The 12,290-nt window shown below is 42.5% G+C and overlaps 2 protein-coding genes across 2 annotated transcripts; one reads left to right on the top strand and one right to left on the bottom strand.

Moving 5' to 3' along the window:
• Positions 1-347: 347 nt before the first annotated feature.
• On the top strand, positions 348-557 carry PADG_11734 (uncharacterized protein; the record flags this gene model as incomplete). The annotated part of the gene is made up of 1 exon (XM_010761660.1): positions 348-557. The coding sequence occupies one exon, from the start codon at positions 348-350 to the stop codon at positions 555-557; it is 210 nt and encodes a 69-aa protein (XP_010759962.1).
• Positions 558-733: 176 nt separating this feature from the next.
• Positions 734-2,970, bottom strand: PADG_04274 (uncharacterized protein; the record flags this gene model as incomplete). Its single annotated transcript, XM_010761093.1, has 4 exons — positions 734-805; positions 1,168-1,459; positions 2,013-2,817; positions 2,922-2,970. The coding sequence occupies 4 exons, from the start codon at positions 2,968-2,970 to the stop codon at positions 734-736; spliced, it is 1,218 nt and encodes a 405-aa protein (XP_010759395.1).
• Between the last annotated feature and the right edge of the window lie 9,320 nt (positions 2,971-12,290).

Genomic DNA, 12,290 nt, shown 5'->3' with positions numbered 1-12,290 from the left:
AAAGATATGAAACAAAACACAGAAAAAGTAATAAAAGGGGGTGCTGTGGTGCTGAAGTCCCAATTCTCAGCTATTAGAATTACCAGGGTGTTTGTCTTTCTGAGTTTTCGTGATTTGGCGAACTCGTAAAAAATAAGATTCGTGATATCGATGACTTTTGACGCTTTTACTGATTAAAAATGTAGCAAGTGATGATTTGCAAAACATTTGGAGATGACCGATTTGCAACAAACAATGAAATAGGGGTATCGCCTGACAAATAAAATCGGGCATAAAAGAGTCGAGTTAAATATTGTGGAGATTACCTAATTGCGGTGAGTTGGAAGGTGGCTTGATTTTGGTCCGAAATGAGACCGATTATAGAACGGGTAGGCCAACCTGAAAGAGATAAGGAAAAGTATCGTGCATTTGTTGGAGGTTCCATCGCCGCTCGGATAAAGAAAATCGTTGCGGCCAGATTTGGCATCTTGCATGATCTGGCGTGGTATCATCCCGCGGCCCACAATCAACAAGAGGGGCCAGTAGATTCGCAGAATAACAAAGTGGAGAATCGTTAACTAATCATGTCAGTATCAAATTCTTTGATACAGCGATGTGTTTTATCCACCAGCTACCAGAAAATTCTTACCTGCAGGTTCTGTAACTAAAAGGGTGGAGCCAGGTCCGATATCACTGAGCAAAGATTTTTGTTTTGAGTGTTGAAATAGAGAGGCTTTTTACCTCTTTGTAACCTTCATCTTCGGGGCTTTTCCCGCATGCGTTCTGAATCACTGGCATCAGCACCATCGCGGGTGCCCCATGTGGTCTAAAAAACGCATCAACGCAGTTTATGTCAGTGATTGAAACATAGGCATAGTAACAGATACGTCTGTTTTTGGGAAAAACTTGGCCGCAATTCGTACGCAACACTGAAAAAGACGAGTCGGAGGTAGAGAACTATTATGGTGCTTGCTTGTGACGGAGAGCTGAGCATTGAGCCAACCAAACGCTAAACCCACCTGGCCCAAACTCCACAATCTTGAGCAGAGATTGACAGGGTGGGCAAGCAAACGTACTGTTCCCAGAAAGGTAAAGAAAGGTCCAGAACAAGTGCAACCATCTTGGCCCAAACGGCATTATTCAAAGCTTCCTTGGAAAAATATACTCATATGAGAAAAGCGGACTTACCACATCAAGTGTAAAAGCAGCGTAGAGCTTTATCAGGCCGTGAAAATATCCGAACAGTATTGACACGGGTAAAAGGAGAAAATCGGCTGGATTTCGAATATAGTGACCGAGGAGCTTGATAAATTTACTAACGAACATCCATAGAGCCAAAGCCTTCAGTGTGAACATGCGAGAGCACTCATCCCAATCCTTTGTGCCATAGTAGCAGAATACCACAAGGGCCAAATCTCCAACCAAGGCTGGCGGCGACAGGGTGGTCAGATAGACAGCATAGGTGCTCCATGGTTGGCGGCTAATGTGAGAGTAGTTCAACACACGGACCCTTCTATGTTAGCCCTCTGGTCTAATTATTATGGTTCATCGTGACAGGGATGGGCCAAGTTATCAAGCCTCACTGCAGAAGCTCCAGAAAGGAGCAACAGTATTGATTGCGCGAATTGCCGGGGCTAGAGCCACTAGGACTGCTCAATCCTCAGAATAACCAACAAAAGCAAAAACCAAAAAGAACATAACAACATAACAAAATACGACGTAATCCCGCACAACACGGAAAAAGCAAAAGAAAAAAAAGAAAAAAGAAAGAAAAAAAAGAAAGAAAGAAAGAAAAGAAAAGAAAGAAAGAAAAATGGAAAAAAAGAAGAAAAAAAGAGGTAAGTTGAAAAATGGAATAAAAGTGCCCATCATTTTATAAGTTCAATGGCTTCGTGGGTGTCGTTACCGAAGTTGCAGTTTGCAGGTATAAAACAGGACCAAATCCCACGGACGCCAGAAGGAGATAGAATGAGAAATTGTTGAAGGAGAACGCAGGAAATGACGCTAGAACCAAGGAGATGCCAGTAACTTACTACCAAACGACTTGCTCCTGAATCAGGGTTGTGAGATTACTCCGCCAATTACTCCGGGACCACCGAACACATTGCTTGAGATACTTAGAGTTGCTTTCGAGCGTCGTCTGGATTTCCACCTCTGGATGGTATTGGAAATATGTTTCCCAACCGTGCGTTACCATCCAGCGCGACAGGAAGTTGTCATCATCCGCATTCAATTCATATTTCCCAAACCACCACTCCTCATTTGTGAAGTTGTAGGTGAAGTCCCGATCCTGAAGGATTTTGGTCCGGTAAGCAGAGGTCCGTCCAGAGAGGCAGGGCATGCCTCCGTCCACATGCGTTGTCGCAGCACAATCGAAATTCCTACGCTCCAGGTACAATGCCCCTAGGAAGTCCCACACCCGCTTTATGGAGAACAGTGATGAGCCTGATCCTCTTAGCCTCTGGCATGTTGCTACTCCTCCATAGATAGGGTCCTTTTCAAAAACAGCCAATAACCATACCAGCTCCCTTGGTGGCCAGCTAACATCATCATCCACGAATACCGTAATTTTTGTTTGGACCTCGGGAATAGCCCGCACCATTTGGCGTCTTTTGTTTGGTTTTGGGATGCTAAGCAGTTGGATCCGAGTTTTTGATGCGGGCATTGTCCTAAGCATTTTCTCCGCGCTCCCCCTATTGCTATCAATTGTTACGAGAATAATTTGGAACGGCTCGTTAATAAGGACGGATCGAAGGGTCACTTTCAGTTCATCTCCGTAGCCCAGCAGAGAAGGTATAATAATCGTGGCGTCTTGAGATGTCAACGTTGGATTCTCTGCTGGGAATATTGGCTTGAAAGTCCAAACGGCGATTAAATTAACAACGAGACGTACATAACGGTAAAGACTAGTTATTCCATGCTAGACGTCAGTAGAAGTTCACCTCTGCAATACGGATTCTCAATGATCTTCATGCCGTCGTCAATGTTCATGACAGCCAATTGGAAGTTATCTGGGTGAGGCGAACTGACAATAATAGCTTAAAAGATAGCATATATATGTTGTCGAGCTCCATTACTGGAACAGGTTTGGTTCCGTCTTGCCAGAATTATTTTGAGAGGTCAAGATGCCCTCAATTGACACAATACCGCCCAAGAGAGAAGAAGAATAGTGAAATGTTATATATGAGACATAAAGGATAGAAATGGACGTCTAACCCACCGTGGTCACGAATAATTGAAACGACAGTCCCAGTGGAAGCACCACTGAATACAAATAAAGTAGTTCTAAATTGAAACAGCAAATCTGGAACGAAAAGAAAAAGAAGAGAGGGATTGAATTAACTAATCCAAATAGTATATTTAGATCAATAAAGAGAAGAGGGCCACAATAGCGAACGCAAGTGAAAAAGTGACTGGGAGAAGGGGTTGTATAAAGAGACCTTGCTGTCTTGCTGTAGGGAGCTTTGGGGAGAGAGCCAATATAGAACGATCTGCTCCGTCTCCGATATCATATGAAAATAGCTAACAGGAAGGTTCTTGGACTAGAAGGAAACGGCTCAACTGGCCAATGTTATGCCCGGTATGCAATTTATTACTTTCGACGGTGCTCTCCATTGGCTGTTGTATGCTCTTAACATCTTTTTTAAAATTGTTTTTTTTCCTTAGAAAAACCTTTGGGGTGTTATGCGAATGCAGGTAATATGGATACCATGCCTTTCCATGACAAGGGGGCCACATACATATACTTGCTAAGCAGCGCTTGGCTCGCAAGGAGTCTCCATGTGGACCATTCCAAGAGTCAGGGTAGTAATAACAAAAGGTGCGATGAAAGCCAGGGGGACTTGAGGACTGCAATGGGAAATCGTGTATCATCAGAAAACCTAATACCTACATATTCTGACCATTACATCCATTTGTCTCTCTTTGAAGCAGACGAGTCCCAATGATTTCTCGTTTGTGGAGTTTCTAACATGCGGTACACCTTGAGGTGGAGGATCCATGAGGGGTCTAATAAAAGTAAAATGCGGGCCGAGCTGGCTGAATTGTTAACTAACTAACCTAGAGAGTTAGGGTTAGTTATGGAGTCGAGCTTGGGGAAATTATAGTTAGCTCTGAAAATCGCCGAAATACAGACGGCGCACTTGTTGAACTGAGAGAAACCCACCGTTGAAGCGAAGGAGGGAAACGATTTTGGAACATAATAACACGATGTGCTAGCAGCATAGTCTTCCACTGTAGTATTGAAGATAAACAATTTATCCTGCGGCATACAGAAATTCATGACCATCTCGTTAGAATACCCAACGAGAAAATCTGATTGGAAAGCTGGTTTTATGTTAAAACGACTTGCTCCACATGGCGTCCCTCTCCAGGAAGCCAGAACTTCAATCACATTCCAACAAAAGGTCTTCTGATCATGCATTTCTGAATGTGAAAGTGACATCTCAACATTTAGCACATTTAGCACTGCAGTCAAAGGCAGCTATGTGAGTGGTTGACATCATTGAACCACCTTTGCAGAATTCTAGAAATAAGTCGACGCATCAATTGTTGTGGCACAAGGATATGTATCGGCCAGCAACGCCTGAGCAAGGATCTAGTGAAATAACTCCACTGGAGAAATGGGCATATCCGGTAATAGAGAAAGGTGTTGTAACATAAATAAAGTAATAAAACCAGAAAAGCTGTGAGAATTGAAAGACTCACCTTTACGCAAGGGCAACGGTGTAGACACGAGGATTTTGAGGTGATTTACGCAGAATAAAAGAGAAGCTTACCATGAATGAACCTCTGGAGATACTTGACATCGCGATGCACAGATGAAAACTATTCTATGCAGCTTCTTGTTTTTGTTCCTGTTTTCCCGTCATCTTATATTCCATACGGCTGGATAAATAATTTTGGCTATGGTAGTTAGCAGTCAAAAGAGTAGCATTGATGGGTTCAGTTGCGCATTTCGTCATTTATTATAGGACAGGCTAGTGTCTCTGACATAGTTACAACGCAAACATTCCTCTGTTGCGGTTTGGATTTAAAAATTTTCTTCTCTCCGGATTCGATTTCTTTTCACACCTAGAATTGTGGCGCGCTGGTGCGCAACCAACTCAAATTAACTTGATCTTAGTGGCGATCTTTTCGCTGTACGAGGGTGTGTGGGATCGACTGCTGGCGAGGCGCAGCCGCCGGTTAGCCGGAGGATTGGAAGCTCCAGCTTTGAGCACAAATGAATGGGTGGTTGTATTGTAGGTGTCCTCATGAGCCGGAAATAACAAAGGAGAAAACCTTGAGACGACGCATTGTATTGATGTGAGCCTGTGAGCTAGTTGAAATAGATGGAAGCTTTGGGCGCAAAACGCTGAATCCGCTAGAGGCTATGACAAAGCAAACCGAAAATTTTTGGTAACTATAAGTTAACTGACGGTGTTTGGGGCGCTGATAGTTATTTACCCGAGGTTCCTACTTCATGCAAAAATCATATGAAGTTCACTAAATTTCGCCCTTAGCCGAAGCCTCATGCAGAGTCAATTCGTATCCAGCGAACGATCAAGCTGCTGCTCGTCAACGATATGGTGAGTTTGAAACTTATCTTTTTTACTCAGTTCAGTTCTGAGTAGTTAGGTAATATATTTGCAGAAAAGAAGGGGTCGGAGCAACAGTATAACTAACTATATTACCAGATCTACATCATTATTCCATCCAGAATGGGTGTTAAATATGGATCCTTGGTAATATACCAACTCTTAAATTCTGGGTGTAGGAGAAAGTGGATTATCACAAACTGCCAGCAGGAGACTCTGAGTTTGCCCCTCTTCAAATGTGACTGATGGTAACCACTTTTCCAACCTGAAATTGCTTGCAACTCCCATATAATTCTATTGTTTAGCTTCCTTGTAACCTATTGTCTGGCTTTCCAATGGAATTTTCATTATCCAACCCACTATTCATCTTTTTTTCGATTCACCAACCTGGAGCATGTAAATGGCAATTCATCGTGAAAGACGTAACTGAGCTCCCTCATTAGTTAGTTCAGCTTTTTGAACCCATATCTTCAGTTTCCAGGTGAAGCTGTTGAATTCTACAGCGTACGGAGTATGCTCTACATCTTCTGGTCCGACGGACAATTATTCGCTATATTTCATGCCAGAAAATCTATTGAAAAATTCAGTCCCATGATCTCCCCACCAATACAGGACATCGGTTCCTGGGAGCATTCCAGCAGCTAACAAGAACCACATTGTTTCTATATCAACAAAGGTCTTGGAAAAGGCCAATGGTAGTGTCTCATGGTTGATCCTCCAGGAACCCACCATCCCGCGAAACATCCCAAAGGCAATGGGAAATAGTAGAGTTGCACGCTGAAGTTTAATATTTAGTAATATCTAACTAGCTACTATCTATATCTCTATCTACTCCGTAACAAGATTCTTTACAATACTAATGGAAAATTGACTTTTCCATAAATGGGCAGGTCGAATGTACCTGATCATAATTGGAAGATTGAGTACCTGCAGTTCTTCAGTCACATCAAAAAAGTTGCATTGAATTGCTTAAGGAAGTGAAGCTGAATCAAGATGACTGGTACACCTCTGGTCTGGCTCACAAACACAAGAGTAACTCCTCCGCAAGGATCAAGTAGTGCGTGTTTCAAGTGTGGAAGCGAGAGAGCCGAGCGTAGCACGCTGGATTAGCTAAGTAGGCTCACCTTTCACTAACTATGTCTATTATACTCTTCCTCCTTTTTGAAGGAAAATACCCTCAGTTGTTCGAAAGATCATGCACGGCAAGAGGCTCTCAAAAAGTTTATGAGCCGAGACTTTAGGTCTCAGTTTTCTTTATGGTTGAATATTTTATAGGACCTGCAGATGAGTCACGTTTTACGTTGTAACTAACTATCCCATCTATATTTGATCATTCATTTGTTAATTGAGACGGACAACAATCCGCATTCATATTTGAAATCCCTGGCTTCAGCGACCCCATAGGTGTGAAGGCACAATGAACGCCTCAAAGTCAAGGAAAAATTGCTCCAATCTTCTTTTATGACCTCTGACAAATACTCGAAAGCTTATGATACTACTACGCCCACACAATTGCTCATACATGCACTCATTCACGGGAACGCTAATATCCACATGCGGTGGTTGCTAACAAGGGCTAGATATTCTTCATTTTAACTACCAAAACCACATTTCTCCGGGCGCTTATTTAACAAACCAAAGTGCTGTTAGTTAACTACTTCAGCCGAAATGTTTCGGCCAATACTTACTCCTTTGGTGAACGGGTCCAAGGAATGTTGCTTCAAGCAAATCCCTGTCCGACGATGTCTTGAAGGAAATTCCAACTCGGAGTTCCCAATAACTAAAATAGTCCGTTGGATCGGATGCTCAAAAAACCTGCCAAGTATCTCAGCACGGAAGTGCCCTCACTTTTAATTTAAGAGTGAATTGTTGGGCTAACTATTTGTTAGTTCCTGGTTAGCCTTAGTTTTTATTAATGTTCTGTCAGACGATTTCGTACATACACTTGGTATGTATGTGTGTATGTTCATTTTTGGGGTTTGAAGTCAATATTGATTCCAGTATGCAAGAAATTTAATAACACTATTTTAGGGGTGGGCTACATCAGACACTGTGGGTCGTTTATTATCCATTTGGTGTCGCTGACGGAATTTGCAGTTGATTATTTATTTTCCAAAGAGAAAGAATTCAAAATGCTTACTACTTCTAGAAGAGTCCTTTTATGCAACCAACCCCTAATCCATGATCTTTTACGGAGTGATTATTCTTGCTGAGTTCCACCATAAAATTTTGATTTGCACAAACGTCGCGAAATAACTCCGTAGCAGGGGTCGTTAATCTCGAAAGTCTAGAATGTATCAGACACGGTAATTTTCAGGTTGCCCCAATCAGCTCACTCCGTCGCCTTAATGGGTTCTAGTATTGACCGATCTACGGAACCATCGTTCGGCTACGGGAACGAGCCGTACCGCTTTGCTAAATTCCAAACGCCAATTCTGTATTATTCCAATCGCATCCTGCCTTCAAAATATCTTTCCCTACACATGGTCGCCTCTGGAGATCTATTTACCTCATCAGAATTGGATTACAATTGGTGCTGACAGATATTCCAGCCAATATCCATTTCGAGGTTCTATGACCGTCATCGCTTGATTTAGGAGCGATAAAAGGGATGCATTTCACGGCTGCTCATGGTCATTGGATTCCCCATATCTCGCCATGCTGAATGAGAATGAGCGGTATGTAGATTGGGTTGAAGCTTGTGGCTAATCTCAGTTGGTTTTGGTATTCGTGAAACGACCACAAAAACGAACAGTTCTTTGAGATTGAACAAGCGGTGTACTGGACGGATAGTCATTAGAGCTGTCTCTAATTATTTTCATCATTCTTTATTATTCTGCATTGTCATCCACAGCATTCTCCTTGCCCCGGGCGCTTAAACCGAATAACTCTAGAAGAATTCCCTAGATTGGCGCCGAATTTCCCCGCAAAAGCTACTGTCGCTTCCTCCCCGAGACACTAAAGCAGGTGAACGTATTAACTCTCGGCCAGGACAGAGGATGTCCATCCAGGGATATTTTTGAAGCTCATTGTTTTAGGTCCTAAAGGAACACCTCTGAGCATGTACTGAATGTGCGAAAAGCTGGGAATAATTAAATCAGAATTAAATTCTCGTATCTTTTCGCCTCTGTCTCACAAGTGTATCACAATAAGATTTTAGATACACAGAAGGACTTTTGTTACACCTGGTTTATTAACGTTCATGAAGCTTGTCATAAGAGGCTTGCAGGGATTTCATCAGCCCGTAATTTTTATTTAACTTTCTATGTAATTTCCTATTTTTTTTTTCCTTTCAAATTTTTTCAAACTTTTCTTGGCAGAAGACGGGATCATATGAACTATCATCCACGCTGAGCAAACTGACATCCACATTTATTCGACAATTTCTCCATTGGGAATTACGCAGAAATCTGTTTCTATGTATTATTTATGGGCGCCGCTGTCTACTAGCGAGTCCATTTGCTTGTATTTTGTTTCCTGCTCCTGCTTGAGGTTTTCGGAATACACTGAAGAACTCCAGGGGTGATTTGAGAAAACCTCCAGTTAGCAGTTGGAGCTGCAGTCATATACAAGCGTGAGTAAGCCACCAGCGCATAACGCGTAACTTAACCTGGTTCGGCCATACGTGCATGAAGCGTTTAGCCAAGGTCTTAGAAGAATTGATGGACAGTTTTTATCTTCCGGCTTTTAACTGCCAAAAAGTAAGCTCAGAAGCGGAAGTTCGACAACAACGTGCATAGCTAGGGCCAATATCTCCCGTTTTGTGCTGCATAGCTCATTGCACAGCACGATAATAATTCATGACTTCTCAAAACATTCGGTCAATTCCCGGTACGCACTCGACCTGATTCATTTTTTTCAAGTTGTGGGAGATCACATTGCAGAATAAGTTGCAGAGAATTAATTGGGATGCCAAGAAATATTATCAAAAGAGGGTTTATTCAGACATAGCTAGCTATTGAATAGATTCGAGATATCACCGATGAGGCTTCTGTTCTAACAGTTAGTCATTTTGGACAGTAGCCTTCATATATAAAAAACTTACTGATATGTATGTACATACACATTACACCTTATATGCATTTCCATTATTGCAAGTCTTTGGTGGAAGGATGTTTATTACCTTTGACCGTCAAGTCATGGATTTTGCTGTAGGTGTTGTTTTACCTCAAGCTGTTTGGGATGGCATACTGGATATGAATGGACGCTTTGCAAGAACGTAGACGGATTGAGTTATGATTTCATCTAGTTAATTTTGAAATCAATAGTTACCTATGAACATTTTCTCAAGTGGTGATTGAGTAAGCATTTACCAAGTGAATTTATTGAGAAGCTTTAATGACAGTGCATATCGTTTATGTATGGAGATATGTACATGTACATGTACGGCATATACATGCTAACGTCGATATATCGTATGGACATTGTGGAAATATTGTAACCCATACATTCCGTTGCCGGAGGCTGAGCACGTTTCCCCTACCTGGTGTAATGAAAAAATTATCAATTATAGCCCTGCGACAAGTTAAGCAACTTGGTCATATTAACAGAAGATGTTTATATTCTTTCCATTGTAACTCGACCAAGGCCCCTAGATTCTGATCAGCATATAATAGGCTTGTCCTAAAATTGTTTTTGAAGCATATCACTGGCTGGACGGATAACTTGAGCCACACTATTGGCAGGATAATCAGTATGGGGTTTGGCTGATGAGTTGAAAGATGATATTCGAACTTGTGCACGCTCACTTGAGGCGTACAAAGGTCTGCCGCCATTTGATAGAGTGGGTGGTAGCAGATAATTTGCCCTGAGGATGGAAAGGTAGGTTGCGTGTAGTAAATATAAAGGATAATCCGTGAATCGGGAGGTGGCCAAGCCTATTTGCAAACGACAAGGATTTCCATCAAATTTTTTCTTTCTTTTTCTTTTTCTTTTCTTTTATATATATATATATATATATATTCACTAATGCCCCTTGGACAACGGTGTTCAGGAAGTGGAAAGGATTGCCAGGTTATCCTGCAACTCGCCCCAGCTCTCTGTAGACAATGGAGACGTCAATCTTCATTATATCCGAGTATGAACCAATAGGGTTTTGGCACTGGGAATTCCCGAAGAGCTTCCTGTGCTGGTAATCTGGGAATTACCATTCTCGTCCTCAAGGCGATAACTACCGGTACTAGGAAAACTGGATGGCAGGTAATAGGTGAGATTCTCATAGGAATGAGTACGCCTGACTAGTAGCACCTTGAGAATTTCCGGAAACCTGGGTGACCCGACCTATATCAGGCTAGGCCTTCAAAGGGGCGTTTACGCGGTATCGAAATTAACGTTGCGTATACTTCCGGTCGAACCCCACTGTCCAGGGGCCGGGGCAAGGTGAAAATATGCAGGCACAAGGTTTGCATGAACGGGCCCTGAAGTGATTTCGGGTTGGAGAACGCAACCCCGGAAGGCCACGAGTATCACAGGGCCCCAGGTGGAAGCTTGGTCGCCATTATCACGCGTTGACGGGGATTGAATGGTTATGGATGTTATGCTGCTAGGAAGATCTGACGGGACGTACCGTTGCAAACCGTGGAAAAAGAAACCAATGGGATTTTACGGACGGTTCGCACGGACGGACTCGGGTTTAGTTCGCCGATGATTTCATGGTTTCAGAAGTTGTAAATCCTAGTAAGAAAGAGAGCCATGGTTATCCTGGACAAGGGTGCATGGCAATATGATCTCTAAGAAGCCGCCCGATCATGTTTCCAACCATATATTCACCTTGCATATGCATAACGATTGAAAGGCAAAATCCACGAGATACTTCTCTGTACGCATGTTTCCGTTGCCGCATGCGAAAAGAAGGTTCTCTGACTTCTTATGAAATAGAAGTCTGATGTAATAGGGTCCCAGCTTCTCATATATAGTGGATATGCCTGCTATTCCTCTTGCAGCTGCACATAAAGTATCGTGACGACTCTTAATCATAAATAGCCGAGATCATGGATCGTCCTCCTTCATCGTGTCCAGGTGAGTAGATCTGATGTTCCCTGCAATGCCTTTATTAGCGTTTCAATGTAGATTTCTATAACGTAAAATGATATTTTCAGCAGAATATGATGGCACACAAGGTCACCATTTCCTAGCACATACGTATCCGCATGATTTTACACATGGACACTTCGAAAGTCATCAAGTGTATCAGACCTGTGCCCGCACGAGACCTGTATAATACAGGTTGAAACGGGCCTGTTGGGAGGGGTTGGTGTATTCAGTTCAAACACGGTTTCAATTTGGCATTCAAGTGCGTAGTTACTGCAAAGCCCCCACCTCATAATTTATAAAACCAGTTGGCGGCGGTTTCTTATACATCCGTTTTTTTGCATATTATTCTTTGACACGTTACGTTCCGTAAGGGAAGTCGGAATATTGTTTTCGCGCTCCGGAACTACTCCAATCAACAATGCGACTTTTGCATCTACATCTCATCCCATCTCAAAGTCTGGCGAAACAACATCTAGTTTCTAACATGAAACGAGAAAAGTAAACAGCCAGTTGAATGCCGATGAAATTGGAACAAATGGATATGTCTCTTTATTTGCGCACTTATTTCAAGCAAAAGGAGAATAAAAGAAGTTGGAGGCGGGGCGGGGGAGGGGGGGGACTCAGGACGAAGGCCATAACCGAGTCAAGGATAAGCGGAGCAAAGCATGTCGCATCGACCAAAAAAATACATTTCTGTGA

The sequence above is a fragment of the Paracoccidioides brasiliensis genome, assembly GCF_000150735.1.
Source record: "Paracoccidioides brasiliensis Pb18 unplaced genomic scaffold supercont2.4, whole genome shotgun sequence".
NCBI lineage: Eukaryota > Fungi > Ascomycota > Eurotiomycetes > Onygenales > Ajellomycetaceae > Paracoccidioides > Paracoccidioides brasiliensis.
This window is presented reverse-complemented; position numbering and strand designations above follow the sequence as displayed.